We start from the raw sequence: 26253 nt of genomic DNA on the forward strand, positions 1-26253 counted from the left end.
TAAAAATAGGATAGTAGTTCTCAAAAATATTGTAAAACCAGAGAATCACTACCCGTGAATAGGTGCTGGTTGTTTTGTTGACACCAACTAAGGCAACTAACAAAGACTTCTTTGCCTCAATCTGTATCTGCTGCACATCTTCAGTACACGGGTGCCTAAAAGGTATTAAGACTCTATCATCTAGGCATTCAGCTGTAGTTGTTTGGGGTCGGGGAATATCAAACACCCATTTCTCTGTGAGCAAATTCAGCCTGTGAGGAAGCTTGTAGTAATTGCCCCTGGCCACTTCCAAAAGAAGGGAGAACCACTGTTACCTGGGCCAGAAAGGTGTTAGCACAATTATTTTGGAGAATTCCTTCTAAATCTTCACAAGTACCCTGGCTATCAGTGGAAAGGATGGAAAAGCACACAGGAACATTCCTGACAAAGGAAAAGAAAAGGCATCTGTCTTCCAGGCTTCCTGCAGAGTCCTGGAACATAACTTTGCCAGTTGATGGTTTACAGAGAAGGTAAAAAGGGTCTACCTGAGGAATTCCTAACAAATGGATCAGTTATTTGGAAGACCCCCTCTGATCCAGCTTCTATTCATTGAGTGTCTGCTATGTCCGACTCCACTTGTCTGTGTCTCAGTTTTGCTCTGACAGAAATTAAGATGCCTGTAGAGTGAGATTGTGCTGTAAAGCTATACTCCATGCTAACATGGCTAGTCTGCATACAGGGTAAGATCTCCTTTCCCATTGCTTATGTACCACATCACTGTGGTATTGTCTGCAATTACTTGAAGAGGTCCTGGTGACCACAGATGATTCAGAAAATTGAGAGTCTTTATTAAGAGCTACTTTTTTTTTTACTTTTATGCACTTTGGTCTAATTTTTGTTACAGAGAATTTGCAATTTTATCCGCCTTGACACTGCTTTCCAAGCAAAGTTTTTGGCATCTGTTGTGACTGATTGCTTTGCAGCAAGAGAGGAGAAGGGAAGATCTGGATTCAGGAATATTTGATGTATCCACCAAGTGATTTCTCTTTTCACAAATTGCAGAACTGGAATTTGAAATGATAATGGGTTTTAGAATTGGAACCAGACACTTCAAACACCAATGAATCTTTCTCGTATGGAATCCTGCAAGAGGTAACAAAAGAATCGTGAATGCCATGAGACCCACAATCCTGAGGCATAACCTTGCAGTGACAGAGGCCTGTGTGGAAATCCCATGTAATAGATTTAAACACAGATCTATTTTTCCTGTAGAAGGATAGCTCATTGTACTGAAGTATCTTGCAGGCACCCCAGAAAAACAGTCTGGCGTGATGGAGTCAAAAAACACTTCTGAATGTTCTCTTGGAATCCTAGCTTGAGTAGGAGATCTCTTACTTTAATGAGGGATTCCTGATACTTTGAAAAGGACTCTGGTAAATATGTAAGTTGTCTAAATATGGAAAAATATGCTATGAAATGTGCTAGTCAGCAATAGGCTATGAAAGGAGCTAGACACTTTGTGAACACTCTTGGAACAGTGGATAACTCAAAGGGTAAAACAAAAAAATGAAAGTTATGTATTTGCCATAATAATAAATTTGTGTTTTCTTATCATCTGGTTCAACACATGGGTTATTGAATCCGTCCTCGACGCCTTATACCAAATTTTGAATCAAAAACCTCTGACTCCTCCCCTTCCCACAATCCCCCTCTCTTGCCTGAAGTACTTCAGATCGAGTTTGCTGACTGACCATTAAAGGGTATTATGTGTAAATATATACATATATCCATTTAACTAATAGGACAAAAAGAAAAAGAGTAAACACTAAAAAGTGTAAGAGGTATAAAGGATCAGACAGGATCTAAATGAGATCTGACCTATCCCTAAAAGTACAATCGCAATTTGGTGCGGAGAAGGTGATACGGGAGTTGAAACAAACGAAAAGAAGACAACACGGATCTATCATTATGGTGAGTACATAACTTTCGTATCTTTTTTTGTCTGATTCAACATGTGGGACAGATTCCTAAGCTACCGTACAGGTTCATGATTGGTCTCAAGAAAGGATATTACTTAGAATGGAGAAATTAAAGATGTCCACATCCTGGACTGTACATCTAATTTATAGTAAGACAGAAAAGTGTGAGTTGATTACCAGGTTGCTGCTGTCACTTATAGGGACTCGTCTCAGAAAGGCTGCGGATGTTGCTATAGCCCTTGTAGAATGACCTTTAGGCTTTGACTGTAGATGCATATCTAGTGAACCACAGGCAAAGGAAATGCAATTAGCTAACCCTGAAAGAGTAACTTTAGAAGTAGATTGACCCAACTTTTTCTTGGAGAATGATATGAACAACTGGTGGTCTAACTTTCTGTAAGTCTTGGTATGATAGAGGTAAAATCTGAGCTGTCTGTGCAAATGTAATGTATTTAATACATTTCCCTTTATTTGAGAAATTGGGGAAGAAACCTGGTAAATCAATTTTATTTGGAAGAGACTTTTGGAAGAAAATAAGTTTTGTTCTTAACCATGCACGGTCTTTATGAAAGATCAGGAAGGCAGCCTTGCATGAAACTGACTAAAGTTCTGATATGCATTTGGCAGAGGTAATGGCAATCAAAAATATAGTCTTTCAGGACAGAAAGTGCATATCTGTGGCTGCTGCAGTTTCAAAGGGTTTCTGAGTTAAGAATTGTAGCAAAATAATGATGTTAACAGGAGGCCTCAATAAAAAGGTACCCTTTAAAAAGGCCTTAAGAGATTTTGAGAGAAGCAGTGGAAGTGTTGTTGAATCCTAAGTGAAGGTTTGAGATGGCTGCCAATTGTACTTTGTCAAATAACTAGACTTGGTCATTCCAAAAGAAATTCAAGGTTTTTGGAAGTGGTGCTGAAAAGGGTTTTATACAGTTATTGGATGCTCAGATGGAAAAGTGTTTTCATTTGCTCTCGTAATTCTTTTTTTGTAGAATTCTTTTCAGAGGATGAAATGCTCTGTAACACTGGGGAAGAAAACCTGAGATGGAAGGGATTGATCCTGGATCCTTTCTTGGGGATGGAGCTTGGAGGACTGCCATCTGACTTAGAAATTTATGAAAATTTTAATAGAATGCCCAGATCTGGATGAAGAAGCTACTTGAAGCAGGCTTCAAAAGATACATTCTGCAAAATCGGTGAATGAAGCATAGGACTGATCAGAGCCAGACTAAAGGTAAAATTTGGAAACAGAGTCTGGATCCAAGAAGAAATCGGATCCGACTGTCTAGAAACCTTTGTTGCTGGACCCAGAATAAATGAGGGGGTCAGAAAACCTCTTCTTAGTTCTCTCTGGACGATCTTCAGACACCTTTGATTACTCCTTAGTTTTCTCTCTCTTTCCCTTTGGCTCTGTCATTTTATTTATCTTTCTTCTTGTCAAACGGAGGAGAAGAATAACTGGATGTCTTGGGGTCTGAGGAAATTATGGACACTGTCTAGGAAGGAAGAAGGGCTTTCAATATCAGTTTCGCTTTACATATTTGAAGGGCTCTGGAGCCGAAGACAGCACAGATAGAGCAAGAAGCTTGTAGGGTGAGATGGTTCCAAACAGTATACAAACAGTGTGTGGATCTTGGAGGGGTGTTTTTTGCCCGCAGGAAGAGCACTTTTTGAAATCTGACGACATCATAACTAACTACACCACTGACTTTAAAGTACTATAAAAGTACTAATACTATATGAAAAAAAGACTCAATGTAAATACACTATGAACATGAACATATGTAAACATACACGCAAGAAAAACTGTAGAACTCCCCAAGGAAACATCCTATCTCTAATACTAAGTTAAATATAAAATAAATCCTAAACTTATAAGATATTTTTCCAAAAGGAGGAGAAAAAAGTATTCACTTATTGTGAACTATGAATTAGCTCTTGGTCTATATGCATCTGCCTTTCGCAGGTGGCAAATGAGATCTGAGTTAATTAAGGTATGAGGGGGATTTTTGGATAGGGGAGGAGTCAGAGTTCTAGGATACAAAGCTTTGGTATAAGGTGCAGAGGTTGGAGCCAGATGGATGTGACAACCCACAAGATGAACTAGATGAAAAGACATCAGATATGAATGTGATCCAGACCCACAAAACATTAAGAAAAGCCAGAAATCTGGATGAATAGGAAAGAGATGATGTACATCTTTTAAATCTATGTTTACTAAAAATTTCAAATGAGGAAGACAGGGTTTACAGGTTGAGAAGTGAAAGCATTTTGAAATTGGTCACTATAACAAACTGACTAAGGAAAGAAAGATCCAGAACTAGGCCACAGGAATGTTATTTTTTTTACTGGTACTACGAACATTGCTGAATAAAATCTTTCCCCCACCTGGGAAGGGAGGTCTGCTTTTATTAACCCAGGAGACAGCATGTGGTATAGGACAGAAAAGAAGGGTTTAGACCAGTGGATGAGGAGTCCCCTAAAAAGGAAGCATTTCTTCCCACTATCATCTACATCCTAAGTGTGTCAGCTTCAGATTCTGTCTGAAACAATCTCTTGCCAAAAAGAGACATGGAAAGTCAGATTTTCTGGAAAGGATAAGGCACTGCCAGGGTTATTTTTGGTAGTGGTGGTGGTGGTGGTGGTGGGGGGGGGGGGTGACAATTTTTCCATAAACAGTCTTTCTGTCTTTACTGTCCTTTGTTCTGGGGATTGCAGCTTTATTTTTGCAACCTCCCTGCCACTGTTTTTTAAGCATATACATACCAGCATTCTTCTGAGACAGTTTATTTGGCTTCTTTTCCAAAATTAGACAAGGGAAGAGAAAATCCCTTGGAGAATTTAGAGGAGGGAGGGCGGCTGGAAAATCTGCCAGATCACCCCTCTCATCACACTTTTCAATAACTTCCAGAGCAGTGGGACCAAAAACTAAAAATCTATCCAACATAGAATTCAAAATTTCATTTTTGACATCTTCTGGGAGGTTTCACAAAATGCAGTTAGGCAAACCTATTCAAAACAATACCAGAGACAACAGCCCTGGAAGGAGCATCTACAGAGGCATAAACTTTTAGTTATGTACTCACCATAACTTCAGATGTTTAGGATCCATCTCGCCTACATTCTGTACTGATGGGCTCGGAGCCGATCCCTCGGCTCTGACTCGGCACGCTTATGCTATAGAGCGAGGCCTCTTATTGGCTGAGCTATCTTTATCCCAGGATGCACCACCACTAATCCCCCAGATCTTGTTTGTCCGCAAACATGCACACATGCACAACTTGATTATATAGCATTGTTAGATGTTTCAAGATGAAACAACAGGATTCGGACCTTCTGATATCCTCTGATCTCCAAGGAAGGGGGAAGGAGGGTGGGTTATTAGGAATGAAGGCGAGATGGATCCCAAACATCTGAAGTTATGGTGAGTACATAACTAAAAGATGTTATGTGATCCTATCTCGCCTACATTCTGTACTGATGGGACAGCGTCCCTAGCACCTAAATCCCGGGTGGCTCATTGGAAAACACTCCTGAGCACTGTGGAACCAAATGAAGCTCGTCCTCTAGATGCCACATCTAATTTGTAGTGGGAAATGAAGGTGTGCGGGGAAGACCACGTAGCCGCAGCACAAATGTCACTAATAGCAAGCTTAGAATGAAATGCTATCGAAGTAGCCATAGCCCTTGTAGAATGAGCCTTGACAGAGGTGGAAAGCTCTTTCTTAGAATAAAAATAAGCTTGAGAAATACAGTCCCTGATCCATTTGGCAATAGTGACCTTTGTGACAGCTTTGCCCAATTTGTTATCTGCAAAGGATACAAACAACTGATCTGTTTTCCTTGTTTGTTTGGTCCTGTCTAAATAAAAACGTAACTGTCTGTGTACATCTAGTGTGTGGAATATGAACTCCGCCTTGTTAGAGTATTTTGGAAAAAAAACTGGAAGCTCTAATGATTGTTGTAAGCAGAAAGTAGAACAAACCTTAGGGACAAAGGAAGGATTTGGTCTGAGGGATACTCTGTCCTTGTGAAAAACCAAGTATGGGGGTTTTACTGACAAAGCTTGAAGCTCTGAAACTCTTCTGGCAGAAGTAATCACCACCAGAAAAGCTGTCTTCCATGATAGAAACTTTAGATCACATGTAGCTGCCGGTTCAAAGGGAAAAGAAGTCAAGGCGCGTAACACTATATCGAGATCCCATGGAGGTGCAGGATGAGAAATCGGAGGTCTCAATAGAGCAGCACCTTTTAAGAAGGTCTTGCACAATCTGTTGCTCATTAAAGGTGGGTCTATGGATTCGTGAAAATTAGAAATTGCTGCCAATTGTACCTTGATGGTAGAAACTGAAGAGCCTTGATTGAAGAGAGAAGTCAGAAATTTTAGTACTTCTGCTACAGGAATAGAAATGGGGTCCAGGCCCCGGAGTTGAGCCCAAATAGCAAATCTTTTCCATTTGCTAGAATACAGTTTCTTTGTAGCAGACTTATGGGTCAAGATAATATGTGTACAACATCTGGATCCAATGTATGACTCCTGACTATCGTCGGAAGAGGAGGAGCCAAGCCGTCAATTTTAAGGTGTGTAGGGACTGGTGGAATAGTCCCGACTGATGAACCAGTAGGTCTGGTATCTGATCCAGAAACCATGGACCTTCCAGGGCATGTTTCCGAAGATAGGGGAACCACACTTGATGGGGCCAGTAAGGAGCAATTAAGATCATTTTGCTCCCCAAGAGAGATGCCTTTTGAATCACTCTGGGAAGGAGAGGAACTGGAGGGAAGGCATAAAGCAAGCCGGTGGGCCAAGGATGGACTAATGCGTCCATGGGGCTCTTCCCCGGAGCCGGGGTTAGGGAGAAGAACTCTTCGCACTTCGCATTCAGAGGAGTCGCGAAGAGATCGCAACACGGAACTCCCCATTCGCTGAAAATCTGACTTGCAACTGTCATATTCAGAGACCATTCGTGAGGAGAGAGGATGGTCCTGCTCAATCTGTCGGCTATCACATTGGACTTGCTCGGTATGTGAGTAGCCACTAGGAAGCGTTTGGTGGAGACTGCCCATTCCCAAACTCTCATGGCTTCTCTGCAAAGAGGATAGGATCTGGTCCCTCCCTGTTTGTTCAGATACCAAACAACTGACATGTTGTCTGAGTGAACGGCAATTACGCCTTGAGGGAGATAATCGTGAAGGGCTTGGAGGGACAGAAGTACTGCCCTCATTTCCAAGATGTTGATATGAAGCAAAGTCTCTTCCGGATGCCATTTGCCTTGGACTGACCTGCCCAGGGAATGCCCCCCCCCACCCCATCTGGGAGGCGTCCGTGGTCAAAGTGGCCACCGGAGGAGGTAGAACAAAGGGTCGTCCCTGATCCAAGTTGGAGGGCACTAGCCACCAGCGAAGGTCCCGTCTGCAAGATTCCGTGATCCATACAAGGTGATTGAGGGGGAGTTCCTGAAAGGACCACTGAGCTGAGAGAAGCCACTGGAGAATTCTCATGTGCAACCTTGCCAAGGGGACTAGAAGAACCGTGGCGGACATGGATCCCAATAGCTGCAGGACCATTCTGGCTGGGGCTTTGGATCTTGGAAGTAAGGCTCGAACTTGAGCTTGTATGGTTTGTATTCTGTCTGTAGGTAGGTAGACCCGCATTTGGTTTGAGTCTATCTCTACCCCTATGAATCTTATTCGTTGAGATGGCAGCAACACAGACTTTGGCCAATTGAAGGTGCTTCCAAGGGAATTGCCTAGTGATATGGTGGCTTGAAGGCTCCGCAGAAGTAGATGCTTGGAGGTGGCAGTTAGGAGCCAGTCATCTAGATACAGAAACACCTGGAATCCTAGACTTCTCAGGTGAGCAGTCACGACTGCCAAACACTTGGTGAACACCCTGGAGGCTGTGATGAGACCAAAGGGCAGCGCACGGAACTGAAAATGACTGCCTCCTAGGTTGAAGCGCAGATGTCTCCTGGACGCTTGATGTACCATGATATGATAATAAGCGTCCTTGAGATCTATGGAGCACATCCAAACATCTTTCTCCAGCAATGGGAGAATGGTTTGTAGGGTGACCATTCAGAACTTGGACTTTCTGACTGAACGGTTTAGGATGCTGAGGTCCAAAATGGGCCTCAAGTCCCCGGTCTTTTTTGGCACCAAAAAGAATCTTGAGTAAGTCCCTAATCCAATCTGGTCTGCGGGGACCGGTTGGATGACTCCTTTTTGCAGCAGCTTTGAAACTTCTGAGGCTGCGGTATCCCGTTGACTGGGTGGCGGGTCCGGGATTTTTTTGGACTGAGGGGGGGGGGGGGTGAGAATGGGATGGAATAACCTCCGGCAATAATCCGAAGCACCCATCGGTCCTGAGTGATACCTTCCCAGGCCTTTAGGTGCTTCGAGAAACGACCCCTGACTGGGCCGGGCAATCCCTCAGGGACTATGAAAGGCTGAAGAGCCACGAAAGGACTCGCGGTCTCCAGTGTTGCAAGGGCCTCTGCTGCCTCTGGGACGGCGTCTTCCGGAAGAATTTCCCCCTCCTCTGCCTCTGGAAGGGGAACCCTCCTGCTGAGAGGGGTAAGGCTTCTGGGATCTACGGAACCACATTTTCCCTCCTCTTTTAGCCTTGGGATAAGGCCGAAAGGGAGTGGAAAATCGTGCCCCTACGGCAGTCAGAGTCTTACCCTCCTGTTCACAGCGGGATAGTGTGTCCTTTACCTTGGGTCCAAGCAGGGAGGACCCATCAAAGGGGGCGTCGGCAAATGAAGACTTGAAGGCCTCCGCGAAGTGACACAGACGGAGCCAGGCTTGTCTCCGTAGAGCAATGCCTGTACCCGCCGCTCTACTCGCCCCTTCGGCCGCATAAGAAATGAGCCTCATGGACAAGTTCGAAATGGACGACATTGTAGCCAGCTGAGAGCCAACCATCTGGGCCAGCTCCTCAGGCAGGTTACCCAAGAGGGTATCGGATAGCTCCTTAATCAGATCCCTCTGAAACCTGGTGAAGTGCATAAGGTAGTTCAAGGACCTCAGTGTAAAGGCCGCTGAACTGAGGGTGCGCTTTCTGTACCGATCCATGCTCCTAGACTCCTTATTAGGAGGATGGACGGACGTAGAAGCCTCTGCTACATCTTGCTGGGTAGCAGATGCCACCACCAAAGCATCTACAGCCACACCTTTAGTAAGGAACGCTCTATCAGGGGGCGCCGAGAGAAATTTGTTCGGACGAGCGGGCACCGGTTCCACAGAGTCTGGGTGTTCCCACGCCCTTCGACAGATCAAATCCAAGAGCTCGTCGAAGGGCGGAGACACCCAGGAGGCGGAGGGCTGAGCCCCGAAGGCCTTCAGGAACACCGACTCATCAGCAGAGGGAGGTTTGGACTGCCAGCCGCCTCGTTGCTTTAGGGCTTCCAGGATGTCTGCAAAGGAGACATCATCCGAGGACGACTTGGGGGACCCTTCTGCATCATCGAGATCAGTGTCGGATGTCAGAGACTCATCAGGGGAGTCAACGTGGTTCCTCTTGCACGATCTCTTCCTGGGAGGTTCCTCCGAAGAGGCTTCAGAAGGACCTCCAGGAGGGGGAGAAACCCCAGCGGGGGTAACCTGAGGCTCAGGGGCTCCGCTGTCTAAGGACAGGGGGACTGCCAACGACCCAGTCTCCAAATGTAGGGAAGGAGCTGGGGAAACCGTGGAGGTAGCCAAGGAAGATTTGGCTAAAGCACTCCTCATAGCCCTGAAGGCGGGACCACCAGAATCCTGGGAGGGTCCCACCTCCGTGGCCACAACAGTGGACGGTACTCCTGCCGCCAATGCACCAAGAGGGAGACTTAGGACCGAAAGCATCAATCCCGAAGCCTCCCCCCCAGGGCCGAAGGAAGAAGTCCGTGTACTGAACTCCGACACAAGAGCCGGAGTTGGAGCAAGGGTCGGGCCCGACCCTAACACCTCCACCGGTCCCACCAGCACCGGCTCCAACGGTGCCGAAGCTGTTGGAGGAGGAACCACAATAGGGGAGTGGACCATCGGCTCCGAAGCCAAATGGGCTGGAGCCGAAACCATCTTTTGGAACACCGGAGACTGGAAGAGTCGAAGGAGCACCCTGTCGATGTCCGAATCAGACATCTTGGATGATCTCGAGGATACCGATCGGGCCCGAACCGATTTCTCCATCGGCTCCGAAGGGCTCGGGGACCGGCTCCGAAAGGACTCCACAACTATCGGCTCCGAAGAAGGTTTCAAGGAAATTTCCCTCGGTGCCGATAAGGACTTCGGCTCCGAGGGGGAAGAGTCTGAGCCGGTAACCCTTATCGGCTCCAATATCAGTGGAGCCGATGAGGGTGACCCGCCTCTCGATGCCCCAGACCTCGGCTCTGAAACCAGAGGGGTCGAGGCTGGAGGCATCGAGGCAGACCGTTCCGACCTCGGCTCCGAAGTCCGTGGAGCCGATGGAGAAGTCTGCTTAGCTTTTTTAGCGGTCGGTTCCGACTGACTGGTCGGAGCCGATGGTTTCTTCTTTTTAGAAGGACACGGAGAGGAAGATAAAGCCTCCTCGAAGGAAGGCTTGATTAATCCTTTGAGGATTAATTTGTTTTTCCTCTCCTGGAGGACTCTAGAAGAGAACGCGTGGCACACACTACACGACTCTTGTAGGTGTTTAGCACCTAAGCAATAGACGCACGAGGAGTGGTCGTCCGTTATGGACATTTTAAAACCACACCTCGTGCATTTCTTAAACCCGGAGGGTTTGTGTTCTTTAGACATAGTCCAAGCCAAAACACAGTTGTCTACAAGTAAAAGAAGGGTTTGTGACAAGAAAAAAATATCCCTACTTTAGTATTAAAATTTTAAAACTAAAACCTTTTTTTTTTTTTTTTTTTTTTTTTTTAAGACAAACTTTCCACAAAAGAAAGAGAGAGATAGAGAGGGTCAAGACCCTCTAACTTAAACGGGTACTTGACCCACACACAACAACTAAGGTAGTAGAAACCACAGGGGAAGGCCCCTCTAACTTAAACGGGAACCTTCCCTGACAGGAAAAAACACGAAATCCTTAACCAAAACTACCAAACACACTTGTATACAAAGAATAGCCGTTAAAACAGCTTTTGGGTTTAAATTAAGCAAATTTCTGACAGGAAAAAGCCTAAATAAATAGTACTTAGCCCAGCCAAGTTGAGACCACGTCTAAGCTCTGTAAGCGGCAAACGAGATCTGGGGGATTAGTGGTGGTGCATCCTGGGATAAAGATAGCTCAGCCAATAAGAGGCCTCGCTCTATAGCATAAGCGTGCCGAGTCGGAGCCGAGGGATCGGCTCCGAGCCCATCAGTACAGAATGTAGGCGAGATAGGATCACATAACATCACACTTTAAACAGTGAGTAGTGACATGAGAAATAGAGGAAAAGCAGCCCGTTCTTCACAAGAGGAAACAGCAGCCAAAACATTCCTCATACTTTCACAATTAGTCAGTAGAAACTTTAGCATATAAACCTGACAATTTAAAATTCGAAAAATCAAAGTTGCATACAGCTGCTGGGTCTGGTCTGAGATTAGTATACAAAAATCTGAAATACTAAGGAACTTTGTACATACTATCTGCTTTCTTTGGGGCAAGCAGGTTGGCTATCAGGGGAAATCATAGGCTGGACACACACATCCCTCAATGCTGACAGCACTGGGCTATAGGTGAGGTTTCTAGGAATACCAGTTGTAACAACCTATGGTATCTTCTGATGGATTCTGAAGCATCAGTATTATCCCACTGAAAACAAAGGCACACTCTGGAAACAGTTTCAGATAAAGTGAATCCCTCACAGGGAGCTTCAGATACCATACTCTCCTGAGAATTTGAATCAAAAATCTGAGGAGAAAAACCTGCATCTGTCCTTTCACATTTCTCTACAGATTCAAAATCTTGAACATCTTCAGGAAAAGAGGAATCTCCTTTTCTTTTACCAAAAAACACCTTACAAAAACAGTCAACAGCCTGTAAAAGAACATGAGCACAAACCAATAAAATACTCCTGTCTAGAACAACTGGCATAGGAGACGTTAAATGCTTAGTTGTTTTGTCTCCCTTTGACAAGAAAGTTGGGACAAACAGCTCTAGAATTAACTGCAACAGTTTCCCCAGTGATGGGCACAACCATCCTGGCCAAGCAGGGGCACATTTCTTGCCCTCTTTCCAATGACCAACAAAGGTGGCTCTCCCCTGCCCACTGCAGGGACCCCAACAGCTGCAGAGAATATGGTTATAACTCCTTGGTGCATGGTGACTGTATAGACAACACCAAAAGGATGAAAAGAAAGAGATGAGTGGTCTGAGGAGCCAGCTTTGTTCACAGCACCGTCACCCACATGTGGCTGGGGCAAATTACTAGCCTGATGTGTAGGCAAAGGCTGTTTAGTTATCTTTTTCTTTTTGTGGATAAAAGACGGTCCAACTAAGAGACAGGTAGTTTGTTCCATGATCAAGCCAGAAATGGAGCTTGCTTACTAGGGAAGATTAGTAGTAACAGGCGGTAGTATAGGAAAATTACAAAAAGTAATATTTTCCAAAACAAATACAATAAAAAACAGTTTAAACATTTTCCGGAGTCCCAAAAAGTACAATAAACACAGTTTCTACACAGAAAAATATTTTTCAACAACTTTTAACAACAAAAGAAAAAAGTACACTCCCATTTAAAAGAACATAAAAGTAACATGACAGTCAATAAAAATACTTTTCCATAGCTTTAAAATAGTTGTTGCTCACAACTTAGTTTAAACAATAAAAAAAGTAATGTGGATGTTTGTTTCCTGAAGGGAACTCGTCTGCTTAGCAATGGAAGTGCATTAGCCAACCTTCAATCCCAGTAAGCCTGTACAGGAGCACTCTATTTGGTGGCAGGAAAGCTCTGAAGGGCGTGGCGCCTAAACCAGTCTTTTTTAGTCATCTCAGCTCATGCTAATGGTTTGGGCATGTGGAAAATGCCCTGAGGCTTTGAAGCGGTCTGTCTGTTGTATCCTGTGCAGGATATAACCCATACAGCTTAGGTTTCTGCCGCAGTGATCAATATGATGATCAAATCATGCTTTGTAGTAAAAAAAGCAAATACCCTAGACTGACACATCAACCCCTCTGCAGCAAGGTATCTCCATTTCTACGACTGAAGTTAAACAACACTATGGCCTAGGGTTGAAGTTTTCCCTCATCACAAAAGGTTAATTTTCTGGTCCTGAGGCTAGGATAAACCAACCTGAATTAAAGACTACTCAAGTACAACAGAGGAAATATCAATGAAAGGACAAACTGGTAGTGCTGAGTATTAAAAGAAGGTGAGGAGGAAATAAAGAGCTAAGTGGCAGCTTCAGTTAATGGACTTTCAAAGAACTTTGTGCTTTAGCAGATGCCTAAGCTGGTGCTCAACTTACCGGTGCCCTTCTGCTGCTGCTGCTGGGTTAATGTCTCTCTCTCTTCCTTTGATAAACTATGCTCAGGTCTGTAGCCACATCCTTTTCCAGTTAGACTGCAGCATGCTTCATCATATTGCTTCTTGTGATGAGGACGAATAAACTGATAAAATTCTTTGAAAAGCATAAAATAAATTAACATAAAATGCCACTCAACATCCACCTTGTCTATGGCATTACTTTTCAAACTTACAGTACATGTATGCTATCATGAAACCTGAATCAAAGTAAAGTAACTGTTTGCACATCTAAAAGAGATAGCACATATAAGCACTTATCATGAAAAAACTTACATGAGACAGAAAGATGCTATATATGTGAACAGTCCATCATTCATACAGATGAGTGTGACATTTAAACATTTTTACATAGTACTGTTAGTGTGCTGAACTAACTGTAACATCCCATGGTTACAAACTCACAGCACAAGATAATTTGGCAACTGTCTCATGGTCTCTTCACTGCTTTCTACATTAGAGCTACAGAAAGTAGACATAATTTAGGCCAAGTAAACCAAGGTACAGCCAACACAACAAAGTAATGAAGAAGGACACGTGAACCACTCTCACATATTGCAGTAAAAGTTACAAAAATAACCAATATTTACTCTATCAGATTATCAATTTGAAGGTCCTTTGAAGTGGACATCTGCTGTGGATTTAATTTAATTAATGACATTTGGTGACTAGGAAAGTCCGAATGGGTCAAGAACCCATTTTCATCGGAGGCCTGGGGAGAAAAGCTCCATTAGTTAGTAAAGTCAGTCAAAGATTATATAATTACATTATTATACAAGGTAATGAACATCATTTCCAAAAAGCAATACAGTCAAATACAGAAAATACTAAAAAATACACACATATTAGAGCTAATGTAGTTAAAAGTAAAAGTAAATTACAGTTTGTGGTACATTATAACTGCAACAGAAAAAGAGAAGCATATTGACTAAGTAAAGAATGAATGGAGGTAGTAGTATAGGATAAGGGAGAGCAATTGTTTCTATGACAAGTAAAAGTAGTTGGTGTGATTTTTACAGAGTTAAGAGATAGAAGGGAGGATAATATGAGAAGTCAGTTTGTGACGTATTAAAGAGAAAAAAGAATTATTCCATGTATAAGGAAGGATGCATAATGAGCAATAAGTAACAAGGAAGGAGGTGCAATGAGGATAGGAAGAAGTTATAGTAGTGGTTCTGGGATGATGGACTATATAGAATAGTTACCAGAAGATAGTGTAAGAAAAAGTAAAAAAAAAAACAACAGATGCGAAGAGGGAGGAGGGGAGATAGAAAAACAAGAAAAATTAAGATTTGTTCCAAGTAGAATGTTCTATCATGGAATTCATGGAATTCAAAATATGTGCTCAGTATGGAAAGTCAAACAAGCAGTCACGTGATCTTAGCAAAATGAATGCTGTACTGTATATTTCTTATTGGTTATGGCACTAATAATTGTTACAATAATATCACTTTTAATAAAAAGCTTTTAGTTTCTATAGCTTGAAGAGACAGGACTATGACTACCTAGTCTCCTATGTAAGAGCCTTTCTGTGGAATAAAGGAGATTGCTATTCTCTGCTGAACTGTCTCATGTGAAAGGTATTTGGTTCCCTAACAGTTTAGTGCCGAGCTTAGATTTTTAAGCCATTTGTGTGCTGCTTCATTAGAGACTGCCACTGGGCCTTAAAAAAGATTGGTTTTCTGTCAGGCAGACTTCTGATGTGAAGGTACACACAATATGTAACAGACAATATCCTTAGGGAAGAAAAACAACAAAAGAAAAAGTGGATATTCAAATTCAGCAGTTCAATACTGATTCCACAGGGTGAGGAAAGGAAAGAAGAATTTGCGGGGGGGGGGGTCCAATTTTTCAGAATCCCCAGGACAATATTAGCAAAATTCTTATCCCCTTGATTTGTCCACTCTTAAGCCAACAACTAACTTTGCTATAAAATCAAACATCACAGCAATCTGATAGAAATCATCCTTAACAGAATACTACTTTGCAACTACCAGTGTGGTAGCAATCTTGTTACAACAGCCAGGAGCAGGAACTACAGTTATTTCCCTTGATGGTCCCTTTGTCAATGTTACACTGCAATGTTGAATTTAATGTAAAGAATGTATAAAACCTTCTAATTTCTATAGTTCAAGGAGGCAGGATTTTTTCTGTGCAATAAGGGAGATCATTATTCTCTGCTGAACTGTCTTGTTTGAAAGTAATTTGTTAGTTTAAAAGTTTGGTGCCGTGACTCAAATTTCTGAGCTGTTTCTGTTCTGCTGCTGCTGCATTAGAGACTGCCACTGGTCCCTAAATAAACAAGTTTGTTGTCAGGCAGATTTCTGATGTGAGGATACACAATTTTAAATCTTAGCAGAGTGTAAATTCCCTACAGGTAAGTTTTACTAACATCTTTTTCACTAGTTTTGATTGCAAGTTAGCAAATAAACTTGTTGAAAAGAGGAACGTGGATGTCTGTGAAATAACTTTTTACCAACATACTTTTGTATAATTGTGCGGTAATGGACTTTAATCAATATATAAGGACAGAAGTCCATTGTTAAAGGACCAGTGATGCCTTAAGTAGGACGTCTTGAAACACACCTTTCTCAGGTGAGAGCAATTAGATTGGGACAAGTCTTCTCAGGACTGAGTGCGGATTCTAATCAAAACATAAAGAAAAGTGAACAGAGGAGTTTTTCTCTGCTGAACTGTTTTGTGTTAAAGTTATATGGTACCTTTACACAATACAGCTGGGGGCGGGGGGGGGGGGGGGTCAGGGATGTCAGTGTGAAGGTAGCATTAGCCAGAAGTGATGACACCAATGTGTTAGCAGAGAGTGCTGATGCATGCAAATGATGTAACAAACCAAAGCTCCAGAACCTGACAGTATCTCCACTAACAGTGGACAAACTTCCTGCAAACAATGAAAAGTTGATAACTACACTGCTGCAAGTTATATAAAAGTACATACCAGTCCAACTTACAGTAACAGTTCCCAAAGTGATGAGATGAAGGAAAGGTATTCAAGACACATCAGTGAGGGGTCTCTTTGTAGACTGATACAGTAGAAATGTTTGGTATAGTTTTATAATGAAGACCTTCCCTGATGGTAAAACAAATGGTATGAATCATAAACAGAAACAAAAAACACCAAATGAAACCAAGTCTTGATGATGTGCAGTGGAAAGCAAAGGGCTGTGTTCCACATGTTGACAACAGAGACATTTCTGAAGTGAGTTTCAGAACTACCCATGCCTCAGGAGGAGGCCACTGACAGCAGTATTTTACAGCAGGTATTAGCCACCAGATGGTAATCCACTTGTAAACAAATGTCTTAGGTTCTCCTGGGCCTTCCCTCACAACAGTGAAAAAGCAGTTAGTTGGGCATTCTAACACATGTGCCACCTTCAGATAAATACTGATCTAGCAATGCACATCCAGGGTGTGAAGACCTCTATTACCTGGTTTCTGCTCTGGCACAGAAAATATGAAGATGAATGGGACTGGTTCATAACAATTTGGAAACCACCTTAGGGGGGAATTACAAGTTGCTTCTAATAGACACACAATTGCTATGAAATAATAGATATTCTTCCATACACAATGGCCTGCAGCTGTTAAAACCTGTGAGGAGAGGTGATGGCCACCAGAAAAAAAAGCATTTTCCAAGACAAAAACTTCACTGCACTGAAAACAGCATGATGGAGCAGAGCATGGCTAGGCCCAACAAGCGTGGATTTCAATTATCACAAAAGTAAGAAGTTCTTTGTTATGCAACATTGATTTGAAGGGCTATCTAATCAGCTTGTGCCAGTCCAAAATCCTGCCATTCAAAAGATGATAATGGGCAGAAACAGCTAAGACGCACTTTGAATGAGAAGAGAGGCCAAAATGTACTTGAGATATTTCAGGATTACCAGTAGAATAACCAGCTGGGAAGATACTGAGCACTGTCAACCAAATGGGAATGCCTTCAACTTGTAGAATACTTCTTATCTGGTGGAAGGCCTCTCAACAGCTTCAATTAAGTCTGAAACTCCAGCCAGGAGATTAAGTGGAATGAGATCTTCAGCAGGAGGCAAACCACAAATGTGGAGCTTTCTGTTAACTTAACTGAGGGTTAGCTCCTGGCTAGTACCAAAAAATATCCTGTACTGCAAGACACCTAAAAGTATAAAATTATAAACTTCTAAAGCAATAAGGGGTGTCAAGAATTAGCTTTGGCCTTTCTTTCATTCTTGGACTCTGTCAAAACATATGGAATCATCAGGAATGCGAGAAAGACACAGAGGAATTTTCTTTGTGATGGGAATGAGATCACACACATTTATTTATTTATTTAATTTATTTATTTCCAGTTTGATAACCGGGGTGGTCCACTGGGCTCAAGGAGCCCGTTTTCAGTGGAGGCCCGGGGAGAAAAGCTCCAAAATTACAAAGATACAATAAAAATACGATAAAAAGTACAATAAAATGCAGTTATGAATAAATCCTAGTATTATTAATATTTTAAACAAAATTGTAAGATGATACAGTGAGATGTAGCAAAAAGATGTAGTGCAATAAGTGGAGTATTGGAGACTTGAGGATAGTTCATAAAGGACATGCATGGTAATGAAGATGGGTAGTGGAAAGTATTTAGAGTAGTAGGAATAAATACCTAAAAGTGGAGGAAGGAGAGAGAGGCAGTTGAGTAGTGAAGCAAGAGGCAATTGTTTATTAGAAAGAAGAACATATGTGAGAAAAAAAGCAATAGGGGGTAATACAATGGGGACGGAGGGTAAAGTTAGTAGAAGAGTGTTGGACACAATTTGTAGAATGTTAGAGTCATTAGTTAGTCAAATGTAATATAGGTTTAGACGGAAGAAGTATATAGGGGAGAGAAGTACAGAAAGAAGGGTATGTATAGTATTTACACTATATATATATTAAAGGTTTGTAAGTTATGTAAAAAATATCAAGAGGAAGCTGTTGGTCAGAATAGCAAGGTGAAGAAGTATTTAATGAAGAACAAGTAGAAATGAGTTTAATAGGATTAGGGGGGCAGTTCCACCTAGGCATGGGTTTCACCTAGGCAGGATGCAATGACATGAAGACACTAAGAACTTCATTCCCCTAGGTGAGAAACAGACTGGACTGCAGAGTACATCACTTCTGGAAACTCCAGCAAAGATGCAGCTTCTGAATCTGCAATTCAGTGGAAATGACTGGAAGACCAGCTCAAACAATCCACCAGTGTGTTCTCTTCCCATGGAATACATATTAAATGCTAACACAGTGATGCTGTTGTCTGGAGATGAAAGCTAGATAAGCATCTTCTCTAAGCATGGGCAATGCAACCACATTCACCTTTCTTGCTTAGACACTACACAATGAACTGACTTTTGGACTGATTTAGGAGAAAGGACACTGGATGAAGCTCTCCTCTTACAATGCTAGGACTACGAGGCCAGCCTTTTTCTGGAAATGTCTAATGTGAAGGTTCTTCTTCAGAGACAACAACGCCCTTAAGCTGTGTCTAAGCTAAGAGCTCATTAAACTGGAAGTGAAGCACCCATCAGCAATGTCTGCACTAATGGAAGAGCTAGTTAAAGGTAGGTGGGCAAATCTATCATTCAAAGGCTTAGTGAAATGGATATGTTATTCATATCCACACCCAAAGGTGTGAGAACAGTTCCATGGAAACTGTAATGACCCTTACAGCCAGAAGTCACACAACTATTCTGATAACGGGCTTCATGCTGCATTCTTACCCTTGCAGAAAAACATGTGATTACTGGGGTCTCAGCCTTCTCCATGGTAGAAACAACCAGCATGGGAGTGTGCCTACCTGAGTACCAATAAAAAATCTGAGAGAACTTCATACAGTTTATGGTCATCCTAATGAACAGCAGCAGTGGGAACACTTCATAAGGATTATCTCAGGGAGTGCTGTAATGTGGCCAAATAAGCCAGTGATATAAAAAGAGAAACATATTCAGATATTCCAAAGTTTTGGACATAATGGTAAACATACTAAGTAATACAAAAAGCACAAATGGCAGCACTTCATTCTGTAAGTGATGCCCACCTCAGCATTTACCAAATGAATCTCCTGTACAGACCTAGACAATGGTTTAACAAAAAGATATGTTTTGTGACGCAACCAAATACCCAGTGACAGCAAAGACATGACTTTCCCGAAAGTCACCATCTAAAACCAGATGTCAGAAATCAATGTCAGTAGATGAACAGGAAAGCACACTCACCTCGTGCTGGTAATCAGAAGGCTGAGGATTCATTTTCCACTCCAGGTCCTGATACTTAAGAGCAGCACTGGGAGGGTGCTGAACTCTGAAATGTGTCTTCTTTTTTTATGAGGCATTAAAATGAGAGCCCATCCGCGTATGCTGGTGGTAACTGAGGTGTATGGCAGATCCCATGGTATTTATCAAAAAAGACAGTAGGGGGATGTTCCCTGATACTGTGGCCAAATTTCTTCTAATCACTATGAATACCACCTCTTTTCTCCACTGAAAAGAGGACTAGTGCGATTGACCTGATCTACAAAATCAAAATCATGCAAAAATAAAAAAATACATATAGTAGTTGTAGTCACTGTGGTGCAGGATGGGATAGATATCATCTGTCTGCTGATGATTTAGGAAGCACTGTAACAAACTCTGCACCAGTTCTGAATGAGGGAAAGCCAATAAGACCCCTTTCAGCAGTAGAGTCTGGTCCTGTGGTAACAGAGCTCTGCTGAGGTGGTTTTCTCTCTCTTGGTACACATTTTTTTTTCCAGAGCAGAGCCTAATTGGGTTGTTATGAAGATGATTTGTTTGGACCTTGGTAATGTGCTCCAAGACAGGGAAAACTTGGAAAATGTAATCTGCCCCCAGCTGTTCCTGAATGTAGTCTGGGCTACTGCAACAGGTAGAGCACTGTTATCTTGAGTGGCTTGCTTGGTACTAGAAGGGACAAGAAAAGTGATTATTCAAATGCTTTCCCATCCTGCATAAAGGTCTATTCTTTTCAGGCTGGCTGGGCATGGAAATGCAGAGGGGGAAGAGGCCTCAAACATAGCCAACACACTGGTGAACACTATTCCTCAATAAAAGGGCATCTACAGGTTCTGAGAAACATGCAACCACAACAGTTTGCCAGGTTGCTACCAGATAGAAGAAGTGAAAGTTGTGGATAGATGTGACAAGAAAATATGCTTATGTGCCACACTGCAGCTGTTTTCCTGTCATCAATTCAAATTCCAGTGTCATCTGTCAACTGTGATCTGGAAAAGCTTTCATCCTTTAAGTCTAGACACATGGCTTTCACTTTCCAGTAACTGCCTCCTTTCAGACTGCTGCATGTTTGATTTGTACTGATGTTACATTACATCTCTGCAAGCTCAGTGTTGTGCCTGTGCAAGACTATGTGGTTTAGGCACTCCTTCTTAAAGGAAAGACCCAGATCACAAGGGAAGTTTGCTTTCATCTCTGGGTTCTATGCTGAACCAGACAGATTACACCAGAGATATCTTTGAGATACCCAGAAAGGTACTTTCTCCATGTATCTATGAGGCTTACACAAGCTACTGGATTCCTGGGGGCCACATGGGCAGACTCTGAGTCTTTCCATGCTGCTAGAATGGTTTCTTCATCACCAACTCAATGTGGAAGAGGACCCAATGCCTCATTACCTTCTTCTCAAGACACACATTCAAGCACTTCTACAAAGATAGAAGATGGGTTACAGGGCAGTCCGCATAGGAGCAAGTGTAGGAGGAAGGTCTCACTCTCCCTGTATATTTCAAAGACAACTGTCTCTGATTCTGCAGATTCTTCAAAACAGCCTAAGGAAAAGAGAGAGATCAACAACTGCACAACAGTGCAAATGTGGGGAGGTACAGGACAAATACTGGATATATGGTTTTACAGATTTACCTCTGAAAGCATCTGGACACTCATGTTTAATACATAATAGTTTGCAAGCAGGTTTAAGAGGAAATTTAAATGATAACATTATTTTAAGAGTCTTCTTTTATTTGAAGACTGAGATGACTTCTCACCTTAACCTCTTTAGAATGTTAAAATGGGTTTAACAGGAATCTTTCTAATACATAACAGGTAAATTACTTTGCTGCTAGTAAGTTCCATGTTTTATTGTATATTTTTACAAATTATAAACAAACTATTTAGGCAGTGTATTTAAATGTTACAAAAACAATTATCCAGGGTTCGTTTTTAATACAGAAAATTTATTTTGATTTAACATATGTTGACACGGAAAGTTTGATTAGGACAGAGGCTATTTTCAGCGGAGGCCCAAGGAGAAACGCTCCAGATGCATGATTTTGGAATATGGGAGGAAACCGGAGTACCCAGAGGAAATCCACATGAACGCAGGGAGGATGCATAGACTCTGCAGAGAAGGAACCCCAGCTGAGAATCAAACTAGAGAATCTCTTGCTGTAAGGCAAAAACATTCACCCATGCACCACTGCGCTGCCCGTGGAAAAGACGTACACTGTTTTTTATTACGGAAAATGCAGAAATAGATTAATTCTTTATTACTTTGCTGAAATTGTTGAATATAGCTAGTAACTTTTACTTAGAATATAATAGATTAAAGCTAGATTTGTCAATAGGAGAGGAAGGCAATTGTAGCAGACACAGCTTTAGTCATTATTTCAGTTAGACAGGTATGTTGCAACTTAGTACAGAATATGGATAGTACATTGTAACTACCTGGTATTTGATTTGAGTATTATATAGTAACAAAACTTTATACTCTTCATTACTGAAAATAGACACTGAATCACATTAGTGGAATTGATACTGTGTAAAAATTATATTTTACACACACACACACACACACACATATATATATATATATATATAGAGAGAGAGAGAGATCTACGTCATGACATTGAAATTTTATAATGTTGAATTTCATAACACTGAGACCAAAACAGCAAAATCCCAAAACACTGAAAGCCCAAAACATTGAAAACTCAGAACACTGAAAGTGTGCTTCATAACATTGAAAATTACAATGCATATGTAAATAACATCCTCTCCACCTGTTACACCACCTAACTAACAAACACACTTGCTGCCCCCCACACCACCTGTAAACGAAATATACCAACTCCAAGATTGCACTACACTAGAAAAAAGTTAATTTCCTAACCTCACTGTAAAACAGTCACCATACACTGAGGTCAGGAAATTAACTTTGTTCCACTGTAGTGCGATCTTGGAGTTGGTATATTTCATTTATGGGGGATGTGGGGGGCAGAGCCCTCCACATGGGGGTTGCAGGGGGCTTGCCCCCCTGCAGAAATGTAGTAGAAAGTGTGTTTGTTAGTTAAGTGTTGTTGTAGGTGGAGGGAATCTTATTTACTTGTGCAATGCAGTTTTCAGTGTTATGAAGCACACTTTCAATGTTCTGAGTTTTCAACGTTTTGGCTTTCAATGTTTTGAATTTTTGATGTTATGGTCTCAATGTTACAACATTTGCATTATGAAGCAAACCTATATATATATATATATATATATATATATATATATATTTCTATATCTATATATCTATATCTATATCTATATCTATATACACACACACACACACACACACATACACACACACATTTTTTGAGCTTTTATATTATTTAAACTAACAATATGTTTCTGAATTCTGTAACGGTCATTCTTTATAGTATTAGAGATTATAACATATGTAGGTATACATTATGACATTTACTTAGATATTTATTAATTTAGAGCATATTCTTGTGATTATATAACAGCTACAATGATTCAGTTATACATATTGCTTCATTTTGTGCCAAGGTTATAGATTGTAGGAACAAGCAGTGAAGCTCATATAATTTTGTATTAAAAAAAATGTACATAACTAAACATATAGTAGCTTCACATCTGAATTCAAGTTAAAGATTTCATAGTGAGGCACATTGATGTCCCACTCACTAGGCTGAATAACAGTAAGATGTCTATCAGGTGCCAGAATCCGACACATAACATACGCACTCAGGTCACTCCACAACAAATACAAGTATGATTCTGTCGATGTCCATGTGGGTGTGAATGACATGAGATGCAGCTCCCTGTGATAATGCATTACAAGCAGAAAATGACTGACTTCAACAACTGGCTAAGTTTCTGGTGTCATTCATTCTGGGGATCCAGTATCTGTCTGCTTGGGATGACATGACTGACAGACCTCAATGCTTTGCCAGAGATGGCCTGCATCTGTCATCCCTGGGTTTCCGGATACTGGTTAAGGCTCTTGCCACCCATACAGTGCCTTTTTTAGGCAATGTTCCAAAGACCAAATTACTACCGTAACAGCTATAAATAAATGCATTCTGAGAGTCATGCTGCACAATGCTACAAATCTAAAATTTCAAGATGCACTTGCTCGAAGCACTCATTAAAATGGAGAACATCGACATTTGTGATATAACAAAGACCTGGTTTAAAGCAGCAGAAAGCACCCATGCACTACCAGGCTATAACTCATTCCACATTTTTCAGCCCCAGAACATGGACCCAAGCTCCAAAGGTGGTAGTGTGTCCATATTCATAAAGGATATGCACACTTCTGGACTAGTAGCCCAGCATAACACATCTGAAATACTTCAGGTACAACTAATACTGAGTAAGATGACAATTCAGGTCGTAGCCTGCTATAGGTCCCCAACCATGCCCCAAGACTATCACTCCACGTTCCTAAGCACCCTGGAAACTACTAGGGTTCAACCCAACACTCTTATACTTCTGACTTCAACTACCCCTCCATCAACTGGGAAAACTAATCATGCACCAATACACTGGCCCAATATTTCCTGGAATTCATCAATTCCAATGCCCTGGACCAGCTCATTCACACCCCCAACTAGAGGAAACAACATCCTTAACCTGGTTATTACCAACATGGGCAACCATTGCTCTACACCAATAGCGAATTCCTCCCTGGTTAGATCCGAACACAAATTAATCACCAAGGAAATCAACATCTCACCCACACCCCTCGCAAAGGTAACCACCATGAAAAACGTATCCAAAGCTGACTTTGGGCTCCTAAAAATAGAGGTGGCTAACTTCATGGCTCCCATGTCAATGGAAAATAGATGCATGACTGCCAAATCATACACCAGTGTACTGTACGAACACATACATAAATTCATGGAACTAACCATACCCAACAGAAGCAAGACACTCTCCTCCAAAAAAAATGAAGTCAATCTGGTGGTCCCCTCCATTAATGAACCGTACAACAGTGAAAGACACTGTTGCAGAAAAAAGTGAAGTCCCAAGACTGAAAAAACTCCCTTAGCTTAAACAAAAATTTGAGATCCCTCATCAAAACCTCTAAAGCCAGCTATGAAGGCAGAATTGTGGCAGACACTAAAAACAACCACAAAGCCTTCTAGTTATCAAGAATCTCCACAGCAATATCCAGGGTGTGCTCTGAGTTACTGCACAATGGTACCTCCTATACTGATAATTTTCCAAAGAGCCACAAAAAGTCGCGAAACCACCACTTCTTAATATTAGACAGTTCAATTTTGGTACCTCCTATACTGAGCCAATAGATATTGCCAACATACTGGCCGACAGATTCAGTGCCAACTTTACCCCTCTCTCCCCACCTAAAGGATCAATCACAATACTGGAGGAATGCCAGGCACCCAGCATTACTGCAGCACAGGTTAAAGCTGCATTGTCCAAGGTCAAGAATATAGCTTCCATCAGATCAGACAATATCCTGGATGTGTTCTACATGAACTAAAAAGTGAACTGGCACCACATCTGTGTGCCTTGGTCAATCATAGCCTCACCTCAGGCTTTCTCTCTACCGAGTGGCACACTGCTACAGTCATCCCTCTCCATAAAGGGGGAGCGACTACAGACCCTAAGAATTAACGCCTCATTAGCCTGACAAGTCTGATATGTAAGGCTATGGAGCACATCATCATGGACCTAATTAACAAGGATACAGGGAATCTTCAAACTCTAGATCCCATGCAATTTGGTTTTGTGAAATGTAGACAATGCCTGCTCAACCTGGTTGACTTCTTTGAGTTAGTCACCAGAGCTGTGGATGAGGGCAAGGCAGTTCATACAGCCTACCTCGATCTGGCAAAGAACTTTGATATAATTTCCCACTCAGGAATTATTGATAAACGCACAAAACTAGGCATCAACCCCTATATCACTAGGTGTGTTGCAAATTGGCTCACAGATAGAACCCACAGTGTGAAAGCAGTTGACTCCAAGCAGATCGCTGACCAGTCACGAGTGGAGTCCCACAGGGATTGGTCCTGGGTCCTCTCCTGTTTGGCATCTACTTCTCAGAAGTCCTGGCCAACATGGAGGGAATGCTGGCTGACCAAATTCGCAGATGACTGCAAGCTGGGAGCCATTAACTCTCCAAGTGATGTAGACATCCTACGGAAAGGCCTCGCTGAGACCAATGACTGGTGTTGAACCATGGCCTTAAGCTTAATGCCAAAAAATACGTCGTCATTCCCTTTGGGAAAAACTCAGTTCCCACTAATCACCACATTGATGGGATGCCACTAAGCAATGAAAGCGTTATAAGAGATATGGGGACACAGGTTGACAGCAACCTCTCCTTTGATCACCACATTGCCACTGTGGTCAGAAAGTCCTTCTATGTGGCACATCTCATTACCAAGGGTTTTGTATCCAGGAAGAAAGAGGTCATCATCTCTCCCTACTCTTCCCTCATTAGGCCAATCATTGAGTATAATGCTCAATTTGGCACGTACCTCACTAGACACATGCAACAGCTGGAAAGTCCACAAAAGTACC

At 42.0% G+C, this 26253-nt stretch overlaps 1 protein-coding gene across 1 annotated transcript in view; it reads right to left on the minus strand.

Annotated features, from left to right (window-relative positions):
• Positions 1 to 26253, minus strand: part of RTEL1 (regulator of telomere elongation helicase 1) — a gene marked incomplete in the record, with an annotated part of 4697248 nt that overhangs the window by 641704 nt on the left and 4029291 nt on the right. The window contains 1 exon segment of the mRNA XM_044056976.1: positions 13374 to 13526. Coding sequence (XP_043912911.1) covers positions 13374 to 13526 — 153 coding nt within the window.

The sequence above is a fragment of the Protopterus annectens genome, chromosome 14.part0 (genome assembly GCF_019279795.1).
Source record: "Protopterus annectens isolate FY-2018-M chromosome 14.part0, PAN1.0, whole genome shotgun sequence".
Lineage (NCBI taxonomy): Eukaryota > Metazoa > Chordata > Ceratodontiformes > Protopteridae > Protopterus > Protopterus annectens.